Raw genomic sequence first — 17,576 nt, forward strand, 5'->3', positions numbered from 1 at the left:
AGATGTTGAACACACATTTTCCACTTAGGAACGTGGCTATCTACAGTGAGAGAGAGAGAAAAAAATCAAGGCCACATGTTCAACCCTCTCCCCTTAAAAACACAATTTGATAGCAGTGGGAGACAACTCGCCAGGTTTGTGGTTTACAAAGAAAGTCCATGTGTAATCTTGGCTCTGAGGCTTGTTGAAACGTTAATCAGTGGGGAATGTAATGCTGTTGCCTGGGATTTTCTTTCTCGCAGACGTCAACAATAAGAAGATTGACAGATTGACTTCGACTGATTGAAGGATAAGTTCAGTTGTGTGAGAGGTATTCAGTTGACTAAGCCCGGAGTTAAATGAGTTGAAATGTGTCTTCATCTCTTTCTCTCCCTCTTTTCTCTCTATGTCTGTCTGCTATCTCTCCCAGTCTCTCTTTCTCTGGCTTTTAATTAAAAAAAAGAGTCTCTCTTAATCTCATGCTCAACACACTCTGCTTGCTAATGACTTGGAGGGATCTTACCTCCCACAAAGAGAAAGAGAAACGGCAGAAAGAAAGGGAGAATGAATGAGTGAGTGTCAGCATACAAGTGTCTTTGTGTGACAGTGTCTGTGTGCGTGAGTGTGCGTGTGAACGTCTGTCTGTGTGTGTATGTTTGAGTGAGTGTGTCGGTGTGTGAGTGAACGTTTGTGTCGGTGTGTGTGTTTATGCCTGTCTGTGTGCGTACGTATGCTTGTGGGTGCGTGTGTGTGTGTGTGTGTGTGTGTGTGTGTGTGTGTGTGTGTGTGTGTGTGTGTGTGTGTGTGTGTGTGTGTGTGTGTGTGTGTGTGTGTGTGTGTGTGTGTGTGTGTGTGTGTGTGTGTGTGTGTGTGTGTGTGTGTGTGTGTGTGTGTGTGTGTGTGTGTGTGTGTGTGTGTGTGTGTGTGTGACTATGTGCCAGACCCCTGGTTGTCTCCTCTCCTCCTGTTCCCATAGGATGAGGGCTGAGGGGTCAGGGGGTCAGCGGGGCCTGACAAAGGGCCCGAGCCGTCAAAAGTCAGTGCGTGTGCCGGGAGGGGGCTGGGGTAGGAGGAGAGTCACTTATTACCATAGTCCCTGGCCTGGCATTAACAATGATGGATCAGCATCTGGACACCACAGAGAGAGAGTGTGTCACTTATCCCTCAGCCTGGGAGAGAGATGGGGATGACTGGAAAAGAGGATGAGGGGAGAGGGGGTGGTGGGAGGGGAAGGGGGGCTGGTAGACTGTTAGACATCTGTAGAAATCCATCTGTATCGGTAGCCATCCATCTGCAGCAATCCAACAGCTGAGTGGTCTACTGAGATTCAAACAGATTCCCTTGCATCCATTCTTGGTAATTCATTGATTCGGATTGGAAACACCGACCATTGACTATAGTCTACTATTTAGAGCTGTGCGTTGACAACAGCGACAAAAGCCTGTCTGTGTCTGTCTGCACAGTGAGTGGCTAGCCAAACGTACAGCATATCCTCTGCATGTATGTATAATACACATAATCGGGATATCGGTATTAGGATATCATCAACAGTCATGCAGAAAGGGAAGGGGGAGGAGGAAGCAGAGTGGAGCGATAGGAGAGGAAGAGGAGAATGAGAGGAGGGAAGAGAAGGATAGGGGTAAGGGGAACCAGACAAAGTCTTAATGTGTAGTGATTGATAAGCAGAGCTTTCTAATGGAAATGAACACTAGCAGTGTAATTTGTGTTTTTTTCATTGGCTGAAACAAAGCCATGAAAACTAGACCCTTCTGTGCTTTTCTCTTCTTTCTCTGTCAGAGAGTGTTCTGAAGATACTCTTGGGACTAAGCTATACTTGGAGTGTGTGTGTGTGTGTGTGTGTGTGTGTGTGTGTGTGTGTGTGTGTGTGTGTGTGTGTGTGTGTGTGTGTGTGTGTGTGTGTGTGTGTGTGTGTGTGTGTGTGTGTGTGTGTGTGTGTGTGTGTGTGTGTGTGTGTGTGTGTGTGTGTGTGTGTGTGTGCGCGTGTGCGTGTGTGTGTGTGTGTGTGTGCGTGTGTGTGTGTGCGTGTGTGCGTGTGCGTGCGTGCGTGTGTGTGCGTGTGCGTGTGTGTGTGTGTGTGTGTGCATGTGTGCCTTGTGTCTCCATCGAGGAAAAATCGCAAGGAGAGCGGGCCAGTAATATCAGATCATTAGCGTGTTTTGAAAGTTATTTTTATTTATCCTGCGCGAGCTCTGATTTGAATTAATAGGCTATTAGAACAACAATTAGCATACACTTTCCAGCTCTCTCCTTCATACACAGGAAATGGGTTGGCAAGTCCTCGCCAATAAAGCAATGCTTAGTAGTTTTGACATTTCAACTTTTTGTCTAATGCAAATTTGCAAAATCTCTCTCTCTCTCTCAGACTAAGAAGTCATACAGCGGGATGCTTATGAATGATTCATCAGTTAGTCCAAAGCTAAGTGTTTGCAGCTATAATGTGTATCTGCGCTGCTTTTAATGTCCTCTCTCATCAGAGTGACGTTGGCTCTATATTTCTGCTCCTGCGTTTCGGGCAGCTAAATCTACATGAAGCGTTAATTCAGGGGCTGTTGATGCTCATCCCCTCAGCGGGTTTTGTAAGAAAACACACGTTTCTGTTGACGCTCGAGACTCTCTGGCTGTCAGAACTCTTGTTTACTTTTCATTTGTACACTGCACTCACTCCCAAACTCCCTCATTTTTATTCAAAACATGCATCTGCTATTCCTTTATTCGTTTCTCTTACGTATCCGGAGAGACTTGTGAGTGCAGTCAAGGTCTGGACAAGAAGTAAATACGACTTTGAGTTGTTGTTCAAAGCTCTGTGGAACCCGGAGGTAAAATGGCAGAGTTGGCATGGAGCCAAACGCACCGACGCACCCATGGCTTCCCCTTCTTTAATGGTGTTTGATTAAAGCCTTTCCTTGGCTTCACTGACTTTAAAGACATGCCCCAATTTCCTCCCTGGATCCTACTGCTGAAGGATGTCAAATACATGTCGACCCTGAGAATCCCCCAGGGGTCATTAGCCGGCAAATTCCGGAGCGTTCAGGGTTCGTCGAGTGACTCAAACACACGCAAACGCACACACCACCTCCGTTCCTCAAGCCCAACCAACCCGAGCAGGCAGAGTGTTAACATAAAGCCCTGGTCTGGGAGCCATTATTCTCTTGTAGTCATAGAAGTGTGCACCATGTACCTCTTCCCTTCCTTACCAGTAGGATGGCTAATAAATACAAGTCCGGTTTTTACTGTCTGGCTTAATTGGGCTCATAAAGTAAGACCCTGCAGTGATAACTAACAGGGCCCCACCAGCTTACTGGCTTTATAGGAGAGAGTTACACCGCGGTGACTATGTAGTTCCTTCCGAAGAGTGTGTACTGAAAGGCATTTCAAAGAACTTGCGCATGTGACGTGAAAAATTGAAACGTGAACGTTACTGCGAGATACTTAGTAACCACAAACAGAGCTCTGCTGTTTTCAGAGGTGCCGATTTGAAGAGCTTTCTTCGCGTTTAACCTTTTAAATGATTTATGAGTATTGACATGGCTTGTCTGAACGGAAAAAAGGATATCACGGGAGATAAACACATTAGATACATCAAATCCATCCAGTGGGCTTCAAACAGACTGCAGCAGTTCACTTTCAATCAGAAAATGCATTGTTTCACAGTTTAATGTGTTAGTACTGGGATCTCTTCCTTACCCTTCAGGAATAGACTACAAACTGAAGAATAAGGGTTGTGGCTAGATGTCACCCTTAAAGATAAATGGGTCCCAGGTTATGGCTCACACCCACCCTAACACCCTAAACCCCGTAGAACAACAGAGGGCAATATTTCTACATCGCCGTGAAACGCGATCTGGGGATCCATGAGAGGTTCCAAAATTAGGAACACGTGGCGTCGGCCCTGGCAACACAGCCTGACGACGAGTCAGCACCCCCCCCCCCCACACAAAAAAAAAAAAGAACCTGGGTCTCGCCTGCATCGCATCTGCCGAGACAAATAGGTGGGGGAAGGTTTTGGGGGGACGGCAGAGTAGTAAATCTTCTCCCTATTGAATGAGCACCCCCGAAAATATGTCACCCCAAGATCCTGCACGTGGGGAACATTCGACACAACCCACATCGGAGGGCTTATTGTTCACTCTTTCTTTTCTTAAACACATACAGCATGCGTCAGCAAAGAACCACTACATTGTTGCTGTTGGCTGTCGATGTCCTTTTGTCCTGGCTTCATGCGTCGATCCCCATCTTTGAGACACTTTAAATAGGAGTATTGTGCTGGAATCTATTGAAATGGCACACTTCTAACGAGATAGCTGTCAAGCCACATAGGACTTAACAACACCGTCTCGGGAGGAACTTACGGAAATGTCGCAATCCCATTTCAACACGGTAATGCACGTCTAACAATGTATTGTTAGACGTGCATTATGCTTTATTAACGTTTCGTTTGGAAAGGGAAAGTGAATCTCTCTTCACTTAATTGTGACTTATAACAAGCAAGACGATCTGAAAGCGGGTCATTCTTTCTATTACGGACAACAAAGCCTTCCCTTTGTTCAACACCTGTTGGAAATCCTCCGAAATGTTGCTCAGTTATTAAACTGGGTCACGTCTGGCTGACACCCGATATCTCGGTCTCTGCGATATGAAAAGCGGGCCCGAGATATTGTGCCGCTTCAAAAACAAGGGATCGGGTAACAGCACAGCATATACCAGACGTGTGTCGATCAGGGAGCGGGGCGTTTCGCTCCATCACAACATGAATGCAGGGCCGAACCCCAGATATGATCTCCTTCTATGTTCATCACGTTGCTCATACTGTCTACGCATCAACCTTATATTACTGGAGGCTTCTGTTGGCGACCGGAGGAGTCCGTCTGTGTTTGAAGCAAAATAGAAACAGAAGCCGAGATAGTCCTTGAGGACCGATAACTGCGAAGCATTTGACAGCACTTTTCTCTTTCTCAACAGGGTCGCTGAAAAAAACTCCTGTCAATCGCGTCGATGTGTCTCAGTACTTCTCTTTTTGCGTGGCATTCACTGCAAATACATTCCTATGAGGAGAAGACATTTTGAAAAGAGTCATTTGTGTACAAATTATGCCAACAGATGAGACCGTAATCACAGGCAAGACAATGGGGCCTGATAAGGGACAAGTGACGTGCAAACAACACAGCTACAGCATCTAAGCTACCAACTACCGCATGGTTCAGCAGAGCTGTGGTGGGGATATTTGGTTATTTAGAATTCACCACCAGTGTCAACAACCAGCTATGATGAAGCAATACCTCCATTTGAACTTGTCCCTGTACTTACACGTATGGTCTTTTTGGTGAAGAGCATGAGACGTCTCCGTGGTACTGTATTTCCCAGAGTGGCCTGGTATTTCGTCCTCTCTGTCTTCTCTCAGCTCACAGAGACAGAGCACGCGACACTGTAGAGGTAGAGCAGGATATACGGTCAAGGAAGATATGATGACTGTCCTCTCAGAGGTTTAAGGTCTGAGAGAAAGAATACGGGAAAGGGAGAAATAGTGACAGAGGGTGCAGTGTAACTACAATGAACAAAAATATGAATGTAATGTAAAAGTGTTGGTCCCATGTTTCATGAGCTGAAATGAAAGATCCCTGAAATGTTCCATACGCACAAAAAACGTATTTCTCTCAAATTTTGTGCACAAATTTCTTTACATCCCTGTTCGTGAGCATTTCTCCTTCCCCCAAAGATAATCCACCCACTTGACAGGTGTGGCATGTCAAGAAGCTGATAAAAAAGTATGATCATTACACAGGGGACAATAAAAGTGCTGGGGACAATAAAAGGACACTCTGAAATGTGCAGATTTGTCACAGATGTCTCAAGTTGAGCGAGCGTGCAGTTGGCATGCTGAATGCAGGCATGTCCACCTGAGCTGTTGCCAGAGAATTAAATGTTCCTTTCTCTACCATAAGTCGCCTCCAATTAAATGTTTGATAATTTGGCAGTATGTCCAACCGGCCTCACGCCATCCCAGGACCTCCACATACGGTTTCTTCACCTGCGGGAACGTCTAAGGCAGGGGTGAGCAATTCCAGTCCTCGAGGGCCTGATTGGTGTCACATTTTTTCCCCAGCCCCAGCTATCACACCTGACTCCAACAATCTGCTAATCATGATCTTCAATTTAGAATGCAATTTGATTAATCAGCTGTGTTTGCTAGGAATGGAGAGTGGAGGCCCCCGGGGACTGGGAGGGAGTGCGGAGGAGTATTTAATTCTGTAATAAAGACATTTTTGTGGGGAAAAATGTATTCTGACTGGCTGGGCCTGACTCCTCAGTGGGTAGGCCTGGCTCCCAATTGGGTAGGCCTATGCCCTGCAGGGCCCACCCATGGCCTAGCCCCTGCCCAGGCATGTTAAATCCATAGATTAGGGCCTAATTCATTTATTTATATTGACTGATTTCCTTATGTGAACTGTAACTTAGTAAAATCTTTGAAATTGTTGAATGTTGTGTTAATATTTTTGTTCAGTGTATAAAGAATGGGCAAACAGTTAGCCTAGCGGTTAAGAGTGTTGGGCCAGTAACTGAAAGATCGCTGGTTCAAATCCTTGAGCTAACTAGGTGAAAAATCGGCCGATGTGCCCTTGAGCAACCACCTGCTCTTGTAAGTCGTGCTGGATAAGAACATCTGCTAAATGACTCAAATGTAACAATGTAAAACAATAGCAGATAGGGTTATCTTTGTGGGCGCTTCTGACTCGTATACAGACCTTTGGGACCAAGGAAAGGACACGGTGACAGAGAGTCAAACATGTTGGGGCCTATTTCAATGTAGGCTATGTGAAGCTACTCAATAAATTTGAAAATGATGACATTTATGATTTCCATACTGGGTAGGTGCTACAGTAAAACATGGCATCATGAATGGAATTGTGGGTAGCCTATGCATTGTGTTGTTATTTAGATAGGCCTATTTGCCAACTGCAGTTCTTGGGAAAGTATACACTTAGGTGAAGTAATACTTATGTAAAACCTGTATTAGCTGGGATTGTTTAATAACTCTATTAATTCCATACCATTCATTTGAACCAAATAAATCATGGACACGTCTCAGACGAAAGGCGCAGTGCGCGTGCGTGATGTAAATGTTGATACAAGTTGTTGTAAACTCTGCATCGGCCACCTTAATGACAGATGAGGCTATTGTAACTATTTATATGACCATGTCCGTCTCCGTGTGAGACATATAGCCGCCCTGCTACACGTGTCTTGTGGCAATAAAACCCCTAGTTACCACTGTAATTCTTGCTGGGGATGAATAACAATAAGCATTGTCGCGAGGCCACACGGAAGAGACCCGTGCTTCTCCCCCTCCTCACCCAGCCCGTCTCCAATCCTATCCTCGCGAGGGATCCGCGCGAGCTAACAGAATGATAATGAGAGGCGAGGCGGCAGATGCTCGGATGCCTTTACAAACGCCCGCGACCCCCGCGCGCGCCAGAGCAGGAGCATTCCGCCGGCTGGCGCACCGACCGGGATGGGGTGTGGGAGAAACTTTCCCCTTTGTGAGTGGCTCGCGCACGCAGCTCCCCCGCCGTTTGGGGTTTTTTGGTGGGCCCCGGGGCGGTCTGGTTACACCTGCTAAGCGCTTTTGTCATTGGGATCTCCTTCATTTCAATGAAAGTTAATCTCTCCCCTCCCCCATCTCACGAGGCTCCCAGAACTAGCTTTACGACCCCAGTGGGCGGAATCACTGCACCCCCTCTCCATCCACAGAGAGTACCATATGAGGAGGCGAGACTGACTTCGCCAAAATAACACAATGAAACATTTTCTGAAGTAATATGGGCAGCCCTATGATCAAATCAAATCAAATGTTATTTGTCACATACACATGGTTAGCAGATGTTAATGCGAGTGTAGCGAAATGCTTGTGCTTCTAGTTCCGACAATGCAGTGATAACCAACAAGTAATCTATGATTGAAACCTAAAACAGCATATTAGCATGAAATTGCATCCAGAGTTGTGTTAAATGTTGATTTGGTATTTGAGATCATTTATGAAGGGAAGCTATAGCCCAGTTAATTGCATTACCAAATAGCCTATTGCTTTGAGATATTCATCTGATTATCTTACATATCAACACTGAAACGTAAATATCTGACTTCGGCTCATTCACGTAGCCCACAGCCTATAGTTATTTTAATTGTATTGCCAACCAAGGCTTAAGGCACATTAGAAGAAGTTAACTGTTTTGTCACCGCACTTGCCATCTAAACCCTTGACGTAAGATTAACATTGACTATGTTTTTCTAAAAATACAGTTCCTACATTTTAGCCCAGATAAGAGCGTATCGAAATGTATTGAGTTTGCATCTGCTTTCTGCAAACATACCCCATTGATGTTGTGTTTCCATGGGTTTTATTCGAATTAAACCCGTTCTTGTTTAAACTCGAGCGGTTGTTGGTCTTCGTGGAGGAAATGTGATTAGCTTGCATTCCCCATTGCATTTGGGCACCACGAGCTCAACCGGGGTTTTCTCAGAGCGGGGTGAGAGACGGAGAGAATCGAAGCACCGGCCCGTGGCTAACATTGTTAAACGTCAGCGGGGAGTTTTCACCCGGCTCCCTAGCTACCTTTCACACAACAGCAAACGGGTCATGTCTGCCCTGGTGAGAGAAGATTTTAGGCCTATTGCTCGTCCGGCCTCCCCAGCGCCAGCCCAAAATAAATTTGAACGTTTTCGTTGGATGCTGCGTTGAGAACCTTTTTACACATCGCCTCAAACAAATACTTGGGTCATATGTATGTTCTTCTAACGCCACATATTACTGTAGCACGTGATGATCTTACTAAAATCCCCAAATCAAACAAATACATTTGTTTTATTAGCTGGTAATTGTATTTTATATGTATAAATGATATGTGCTGAATCATTAGGGAGAAAGCTATATTGATGTACAGCTCTGCTGAATCAAAGCCCATGAGTGCGCGCTCATGGAGCCAGATGGCAGAGAGCGAGTGCATCTCCTCCTTTTCCTTACGAGTCACTCCAGGAATGTAAAATGCAGCGAACCTCGGTAAATATGCTCTATCCAGTTTTACAGAGAGAATACAAATATATGTGTTTGTCCATTGGGCTTAAATAGCCATCAGTGATACAATAATATCTGAGTGCTCTGGTTTACCACATCACATAGTTTAGTGGGAAGTCATGTGTCTAATTGCGCAGAGAATGGGGCCAACCGTTTTGGAGATGTTTATTCGAGGCGAGGTGCGACGGAACGGCATTAGAATATGTTTGAATTCCATCTGAAAGTGCGTTTAGGCCCGGAATTGACGTAGGCCTAATTATGGGTTTGGGTTGTCTGAACCTCGCGCAGATGGTCCGGTGCCTTCTTCAAGCTCCAGTTGCTCGTGTTTGCTCTCTGAGCGAGAGTTTGAGGATGCTAATTCGGCAGGGATTGTAAAGCAGTATTATGCACCGGGGGAAAGTGTTTGCCCGCGTGACCCGCGGCGAGGCGCATTTAGCACCAAGGAATCGTTTCGGAGATTCGCCACACGCGGGGCCCTGGTGGAACACACAATAGCGAGGGCACGGAGAGGTCTTCTACCCTCACTCAGTAAAAAACTAGATTTGGGGATCCACAAACCTTCACTCTTATAGTCCTCTCTACACACTGGTGGCTTGGAAATGTGAGGCTATGCAACCTTCTTATCACCATGACTTTAGGAACAAAATTGGTAACCAAATTGTATCCACTGTAAACCAACCTGAATACACCTTCAGATATTGTGTCCTATGTTACATATTTTGTTCAATGTTTTCCAGTTAAATATACGAGACAACTACAATTCACCTCAAAATATATAGTGAATTTATGCGTATAACCAGAGCATAAAATGCAAGCAGTGCTATTTTGGGGGATAGTATACGGAATGTTAAAGTTCTTTGTCATGTTTAAGGTAGTGGGGAAAAAATGACAGTGGCACACGTTTGTGAATTGCAGCTATAACAATATGCGAGTGCCGAGGCAGCCTTGGGTCAATCCGGACGTGTTTAAAGTTCTCCCTGGATAATCCCCTTTACCTATTGTTGTGGCACACTTTAAAACTACATCTTTGGGTTGGTCCTCCCGGCTTCTGCAATCAATGGGCCCTCTGTGTCGTGAGCGGACATCCTGGACGCAGCGAAAGGGCAGCACTTGATTTAGGGAGGGGTGAAGAGGAGAGGGAGGAGGGGTGGGGGAATGTTTTTGTGTGAGCTGAGGAAAAAGACGCAGTTTGGGTGAGGGGCGGGCTATCAGGGCCAGTCTGTCTACGGAGACGAGACACAGACGGCAGGAGCGCGCGACAGAGCAGAGCGCACAGCAACACAAGCGGAGCTGCGCCTTTTCTCCTCGCTCAGATTTCCAGACACACACTCACACACAGAGACCGTGTAAGTGGATGTATGCAACAGATCCGTCTACGATAGCAAGACAAAAAATGCACTTGAGTTCGTGTTCTTTGTTGTAAAATCGAAGCTAAAAAGAAAGCTGTGACCTGGTTCATCTTGGGTTCTCAAATCTCTATCTTTAAGTCGATTTGCGCGACTTTTCACCGACGGTGACTTATTGGTGGGATTTAACATGACATACTTTTGAGAAAGCGTATTTTCTTCCAGACCTTGCTCCTCTGTGGAACTGCAGCACTAACCTGGGTGCTGAAGATGGGTGCCAAAATGAATACACCCAGAGGGAATATAATATCTTCCACTGCGCTATTGTTATTTTTGGTTGGAATTATGCAGGACGTTTCTGGTAAGACTTTGAAATATAAAGTTTACGAAGAGCAAAAAGTGGGCACAGTGATTGCAAGGCTAAAGGAAGACGTGGCGGGTGTTCTTTCTAAATTACCGAGTTCAGTGTCCTTTCTGTTCCGTGCTATGCAGCGGGGGAGCACTCCGTTTCTGTCGGTTCGGGAGGAGGACGGTGAAATCACCATAGGGACCAAGATTGACCGGGAGAAGATTTGTGAAAAGAACCTCAACTGTTCCATCGAATTTGACGTTATCACTCTGCCTACTGAATACCTCCAGCTCTTCCACGTCGAGGTGGAAGTCTTGGACATTAACGATAACTCGCCACAGTTCTCTCGTGCCATCATACCCATTGAGATCTCCGAGAGCGCATCTGTGGGAAACCGGATCCAGCTGGACAGCGCCACGGACCCAGACGTGGGAGATAACTCCCTTTACTCTTATTCTCTGACACCGAATCACTTTTTCAAAATCGATATTAGGACCAGAAACGATGGTGCCAAATACGCAGAGCTTGTTGTGGTGAAAGAGCTGGACAGGGAGGTGCAGTCCAACTACCAGTTGCAGCTAACGGCCTCGGACAATGGAGTCCCCCCGAAGTCCGGCTCCACTTTGCTCAAGATAAGCATCTCGGACTCTAATGACAACAGTCCGGCTTTTGACGAGCAGGCTTACGTTATTAATCTCATGGAAAACTCACCACTAGGGACTCTACTGATTGATTTAAACGCCACAGATCCGGATGAGGGCACAAACGGTAAAATAGTTTACTCTTTCAGCAGTCATGTCTCTCCCAAAATACTGGAGACGTTTAAAATTAACCCTGAAAATGGTCAAATCACTTTGATTAAAAAAGTGGACTATGAATCTACATCATCTTATGAGCTGGACATTCAGGCACAGGATCTGGGTCCCAACTCCATCCCTGGACTTTGTAAAATCGTAATCAAAGTGGTGGACGTGAACGACAACAAACCGGAGATCAACATTAACCTGATGACTCCTGGCAAGGAGGAGGTGGCCTACATCTCGGAGGGCGCGCCAGTGGACACATTTATAGCACTGGTGCGCGTGGACGACAGTGACACGGGGCTCAACGGTGACGTGGTGTGCCGCCTGCACGGCCACGGTCACTTCCGGCTGCAGAAGACCTATGAGAAGAATTACATGATCCTGACCAACGTGTCTTTGGACAGAGAGAAGAGGTCAGAGTACAGTCTGACAGTCATAGCTGAGGACCGTGGCTCTCCAAGCCTCTCCACAGTCAAACACTTCACTGTACAGGTGTTGGATGAAAACGATAACCCGCCTCGCTTTGAGAAGAGTCGCTACGAGGTCTTCAAGTCAGAGAACAACTCTCCAGGGGCCTACCTGATGACAGTGGTGGCGTCCGACCCTGACCTGGGCACTAACGGTCAGGTGACCTACACAGTGGTGGAAGCTCTGGTCCAGGGAAGCCCCATCTCCACTTACGTCACCATCGACCCGTCCAACGGCGCCATCTACGCTCTACGGAGCTTCGACCACGAGGACGTCAGCCGTATCGCCTTCACCGTCCAGGCCCGTGATGGAGGGAACCCCGCCCTCTCCTCCAATGCCACCGTCCTCCTGACCGTGCTCGACGATAACGACAATCCGCCCACCATCCAGTCCCCACCCCTACGGAACCACACCGCAGATCTACCTCTCTGGAGACACGCCTCCGCCGGTCAACTGGTCACCATCATTAAGGCCACCGACCGCGACACCGGTGCCAATGGCGAGCTGAGCTGCTCCATCGTCGGGGGCAACGAGGAGGGCCTGTTTGTGATGGACGCGCGGCGATGCGAGCTGCGGACCAATGGCAGTCTGGAAGGGGTTCCCAAGGATGTGCTGGAGATTAAGGTGGAGGTCCAGGACAGGGGCACCACTCGCCTGTCCACGGGGGCCCTGCTCCGCCTTTCCCTCCAGGAGAACATGGACATCCTGCCCCCAGGCCTCCCCACGGGCCCAAGCCATCCAACACTGGACCTCTCCCTCATCATCATAATCTCCCTGGGGGCCGTGTGTGCCCTGCTGCTGGTGGTCATGGTGATGTTCACCACGGCACGCTGCAACAGGGAGAAGAAGGACCCACGCAACTCATACAACTGCAGGGTGGCAGAGAACACGTACCAAAACCACCCGAAGAAGCCCTCTAGGCAGATCCACAAGGGAGACATCACCCTGGTTCCTACTGTCAATGGCACCCTGCCCGTACGGGCACACCCACGCTCACCTTCTGCTTCGCCTGCCCCAGAGAGGGGCACCATGGGCAGCCGGCAGAGCCAACACAGCCGCCAGTCGCTTAACAGCCTAGTCACCATCTCCTCCAATCACGTCGCAGAGAACTTTGCTCTCGAACTGGCCCACGCCACGCCCCCTGTCGAGGTAAGAAGAAGAGAGAGAGAGAGAGGGTTTAATTTCAAACCCTAAGTCCTTAGTGATGTATTACTAGATGGTTATATGAATATGTTATCTGCTAATGGTAGTCTTTGAATATCTTAAATGCATTTGGAATAAAATAGACTACCATCAACTATGGATCTATAGAATAAAAAAATGACTGAGTTTAAGCTTTGCCTCATATTATGGTGATATAGATATAGAAATGTAAATGATGTTTATAATGAGGATATTTGCGTTATATATATTTTCTATTTGTGTGCCCCGCGTTGTGTTGTGTTCAGTAAGCCGTCCCTTATTTCCCATGATCATCTCGTGTTTTATAGCCCGTCATAACAACCTTCATCCAGATCATGTGTCCTTATGCCTGTCTGCTCCTATCAGTGTTCATTCATTTCCCCTTTTCATTTTCCCCTTTATTTTCACTTTCCTTTCTTTTTTTTCTTTCTCCCCCCCCCCCCTTTTTTTGTTTGGATTGTAGCAAGTCTCACAGCTTCTGTCCATGCTCCATCAGGGCCAGTACCAGCCAAGACCCAGTTTCCGTGGCAACAAATACACTAGGAGCTACAGGTACCTACATCTTAAAATAAACACGCCCGGAGGGAATCAGAATGTACGTGTTTAAGAATGTGTGCATAACTCAGTAAGGCTCTAAGGCATATCCTACAATGCTTTTCATATTCCTATAAAGCTTGTGGTGCTATTCCCTCTTAGGCCTATATGTGCCTTGTTCTATTTTAGGACTTAATAATTGTATGCAAAAACCTACACTGCACTTAGTTTTGATACATGCATAAGCCTTGAACCATCCTCCAATGTGGTTTTCTATGAAAGTTCAACCATCATTTCTTCTCACTCGCCTCCAGGTATGCTCTAAATGACATGGATAAGTTTAGTCTGAAGGACAGTGGTCGTGGTGACAGCGACGCTGGGGACAGTGACTACGAGGCAGGGAGAGAGTCTCCCATCGACAGGCTCCTGGGTGAGGCCTTTACTGAGCTTTACCCCCCTGACGGCCAACACAGACCCCATCCACAGCATCCGCATGCAGGTATTACACCCCTCACCGCGTTTCAAAGCCCTCACCCCCATCACCACTCTCCACCCATCCAATATCAACTCCCTTCCTCTACATGTCCATTCTTTACTGGCCTCTACCAACACACTGCATGCAGGTATTCCATCCTCACCCCTCCCAATCTCAGTCACCCCTCATCCCCAACACCTGTGAGAGATTCACTCCCCAGCTGCTTATCAGCACAGTGACTGGGTGGGACTGTGGATGGAGAAAATAGGGAGAATTATCACTCGTTTCTCTGGCGAGAAAAAAGCTCTCATGTCCTCCACAACACAATTATTTCAGAGTGCGATCAGGCAGCCAGGCAGGCAGGTAGAGAGGCAGGTTGGAGTGGTTTTATCGACAGCTTTGAAAGGCGTTTTTGGTAAATCAGTCCGGTTAATCTTTCATCAGCGGGGGAGCCAATCTGCTGCCTGCCTGCATGGCCGCGGCTGCTGCTTTTCTAATGTTCCCCAATGCACTCTTCCTTCATCAGCTCTAAGATGTATTACAAATGGTCCTTTTATGGTAATGTGAGCGTAATGAAGTCCCTGAATAGTGTGAGTGAATAACCAGCGCTCTTTAATGAAGGCTTTAACTTGGCATATTTGATTTGTCTAATTTATTCTTCAGAGATTTTTCATTTGAAGATTTAATGTTGAATAGACGTGACATGAAAGGGTAAAATGCCGGCGTTTGAACGAGTAATAATAGCCATTGATCTGGCCTAGTGAATTGTCCCAACATGTTAATTGCATGTTATAGGTAGTATGTTCCCGCCCACAGAGTGCTGTGCAATCTAATTAGCTTAGATTTCAACCCATGTTTGAAACCCAGATCACACAACTGTGTTTAAAGATGAATGGATATCAAATGTTTGATGTTAAAAGACTGTATGAAAGACAATCTCTCATCTCCTCCCCTCAAAACCACTCCCCAATTCTATGCCTGCTCATCACCATCTCCCCTCATCACAAGTCTATCAACAAAAGAACAGTAATACCCAGAACGATCTATGGTGTGTGTATGTTTAAATGCATGGCCACATGGGGCCCACCTTCTATGTATTTCATCTATGCAAGTGCCTTGTGAATGTATCCATGACGATGTCTCTCTCTCTCTCTCTGTAGCGATGAGACTGTGCACTGAGGAGTGTCGTGTCCTGGGTCACTCTGACCAGTGCTGGATGCCTCCCTTGCCCTCCCCAGCCTCCTCTGACTACCGCAGCAACCTCTTCATCCCAGGAGATGACCCCCACCAGGCCAGAGACCCCGAGCAACCCCCACAGTCCTCCGACCCCACCCACCCTCATGCCCAACGCAGCAACCAGAGCTTCTCCACCTTTGGCAAGGACAACCAGGAGGGGGCCGAGGAGGGAGAGGCGGAAGATGAGGGAGAGGATGGGGACGACCTCTGTGGAACCACCTCCCTGCTGTCAGAGATGAGCAGCGTGTTCCAGAGGCTCCTCCCCCCGTCGCTGGACTCCTACGTCCAGGTCAGTGAGACCCAGAAGGGAGGTGCGAGTGTGGGGGGTGTAAGTGTCCCAATGACGGGGTCATTGGACAGGAGGAGGAGTCACTTGCCAGGTAAGCCCAGTGCTGCAGCCCACCAGCAAGGTGTGGCAGCGTGGGCTGCCAACACCCATTTCCAAAACCCCGGATCTAGCATCGGGCCCTCAGGCCATCCACACCCCCAGAACGGCAGCTACCACACCCTCAAACCCAGCACCAAGCTCAGCCCCCAGAATAACCATAAGAACCAGGTCGTTGGGCACGGACAGCACGCCCCCACCCCCAAGAACAGCCCTCTCCTCACTGCCCTGGTTAGCCCTACCCTAGTGGCACCCTCCCTGGCCCCTGCGCCCATCCCTGTCCCTGTCCCCCTCCCGGGGCCTTGTGGTAAGTGGCTCCCCGCCATGGAGGAGATCCCAGAGAACTTTGAGGAGGATGAGTTTGACTCGGTGCTGGGGCAGCTGGGACACCTGCAGGGGAAGAGGAGCGACAGCCGCCATGAGTTGATGGACGCCAGCGAGCTAGTGGCTGAGATCAACAAACTGTTACAGGACGTCCGGCAGAGCTAGACATTCTTAAATACCCTCCACTCCACACCTTTGAACTCTGACCTCCAACTTCCTGACTTCCTGTCAGGAGTCCTGCCATGTGTATGGAGGGGGAGCTGAGGAGTATGGGTAGGAAAAAAGAAAAGAGAAACAAACTAAAGACATAGACCTGCAATTGTCATTAGAGTTGCATTTCTAACGTATTTGTGTTTTGTGAATGCTAAATATCCAAATAATGTTTGTATTTTCTGGTTTGGTACACAATGTACACAATGTGACTGTATTTATCTTTGTATTTTAAAAATACATTTGTATTCTTATATTTATTTAAAAATATGTATATAAACTTAATCAATCAGAATTATATTTTTATATATTGAATGCATGTTAAATGGGAGAAGAAAAAAAATCAAGATTTTGACATGCAACTGAAAATCTACATATTTAATATTGTCTTTTGTGAAATGTTTTTTATGTCACTATTATTATATGTATACATGAATATATTCATTATTGGACACAAGTCTTTGTGGTGCATTGTGGGAACGTGTGGAGAAACACAAATAAAGTGGAAGACACAGAACTAATATGAGTCTGTCTCCATTTAATCTTTGACGAATGTTGCCATTGTATTAGAGGAATGATGTCAGAGACAGATCTATTAACTACACTGAGAAAAAATAGAAACTCAACATGTAAAGTGTTGGTCCCATGTTTCATGAGCTGAAATCAAAAATCCCCAAAATTTTCCATACGCACAAAAAGCTTATTTCTCTCAAATTTGTACACACATTTGTTTACATCCCTGTTCGTGAGCATTTCTCCTTACCCAAGATAATCTGTCCACCTAACAGGTGAGGCATATCAAGAAGCTGATTAAACAGCATGATCATTACACAGGTGCCCCTTGTGCTGGGGACAATAAAAGGCCACTTGAAAATGTGCAGTTTTGTCACAAAACACAATAACACAGATGTCTCAAGTTTCGAGGGAGTGTGCAGTTGGCATGCTGACTGCAGAAATGTCCCCTAGAGCTGTTGCCAGAGAAATTGTAATGCTCATTTCTTGTTTTAGAGAATTTGGCAGTACGTCCAATCAGCCTCACAACCACAGAACACTTGTAACTACGCCAGCCTAGGACCTCAACATCTGGCTTCTTCACCTGCGGGATCGTCTGAGTGGGAGAGTACTTTCATCTGTAATAATGCCATTTTGTGGGGGGAAACTCTTTCTGATTGGCTGGGCATGGCTCCCCAATGGGTG

At 46.9% G+C, this 17,576-nt stretch overlaps 1 protein-coding gene across 2 annotated transcripts; it reads left to right on the plus strand.

Annotated features, from left to right (window-relative positions):
- The first annotated feature begins 10,296 nt into the window (after positions 1 to 10,296).
- On the plus strand, positions 10,297 to 16,900 carry LOC124011385 (protocadherin-18-like). 2 transcript variants are annotated; one of them, XM_046324703.1, is made up of 4 exons: positions 10,297 to 13,182; positions 13,679 to 13,767; positions 14,064 to 14,248; positions 15,385 to 16,900. In XM_046324703.1, exons 1-4 carry the CDS (start codon positions 10,684 to 10,686, stop codon positions 16,332 to 16,334), a joined length of 3,723 nt encoding a protein of 1,240 aa, XP_046180659.1. In that variant the 5' UTR covers positions 10,297 to 10,683; the 3' UTR covers positions 16,335 to 16,900. The 2 variants fall into 2 exon arrangements, with proteins under 2 accessions (XP_046180659.1, XP_046180660.1); XM_046324704.1 differs by having other exon boundaries at positions 13,712 to 13,767.
- The last annotated feature ends 676 nt before the right edge of the window (positions 16,901 to 17,576 follow it).

This window comes from Oncorhynchus gorbuscha, linkage group LG23 (genome assembly GCF_021184085.1).
Source record: "Oncorhynchus gorbuscha isolate QuinsamMale2020 ecotype Even-year linkage group LG23, OgorEven_v1.0, whole genome shotgun sequence".
Taxonomy (NCBI): Eukaryota; Metazoa; Chordata; class Actinopteri; order Salmoniformes; family Salmonidae; genus Oncorhynchus; species Oncorhynchus gorbuscha.

Coding starts and splice junctions, on each gene's coding strand:
- LOC124011385 (XM_046324703.1), top strand. CDS start 10,684: ATGGGTGCCAAAATGAATACACCCAGAGGGAATATAATATCTTCCACT. Junction 13,183..13,678: donor ACGCCACGCCCCCTGTCGAG/GTAAGAAGAAGA, acceptor TTTGGATTGTAG/CAAGTCTCACAGCTTCTGTC. Junction 13,768..14,063: donor AAATACACTAGGAGCTACAG/GTACCTACATCT, acceptor ACTCGCCTCCAG/GTATGCTCTAAATGACATGG.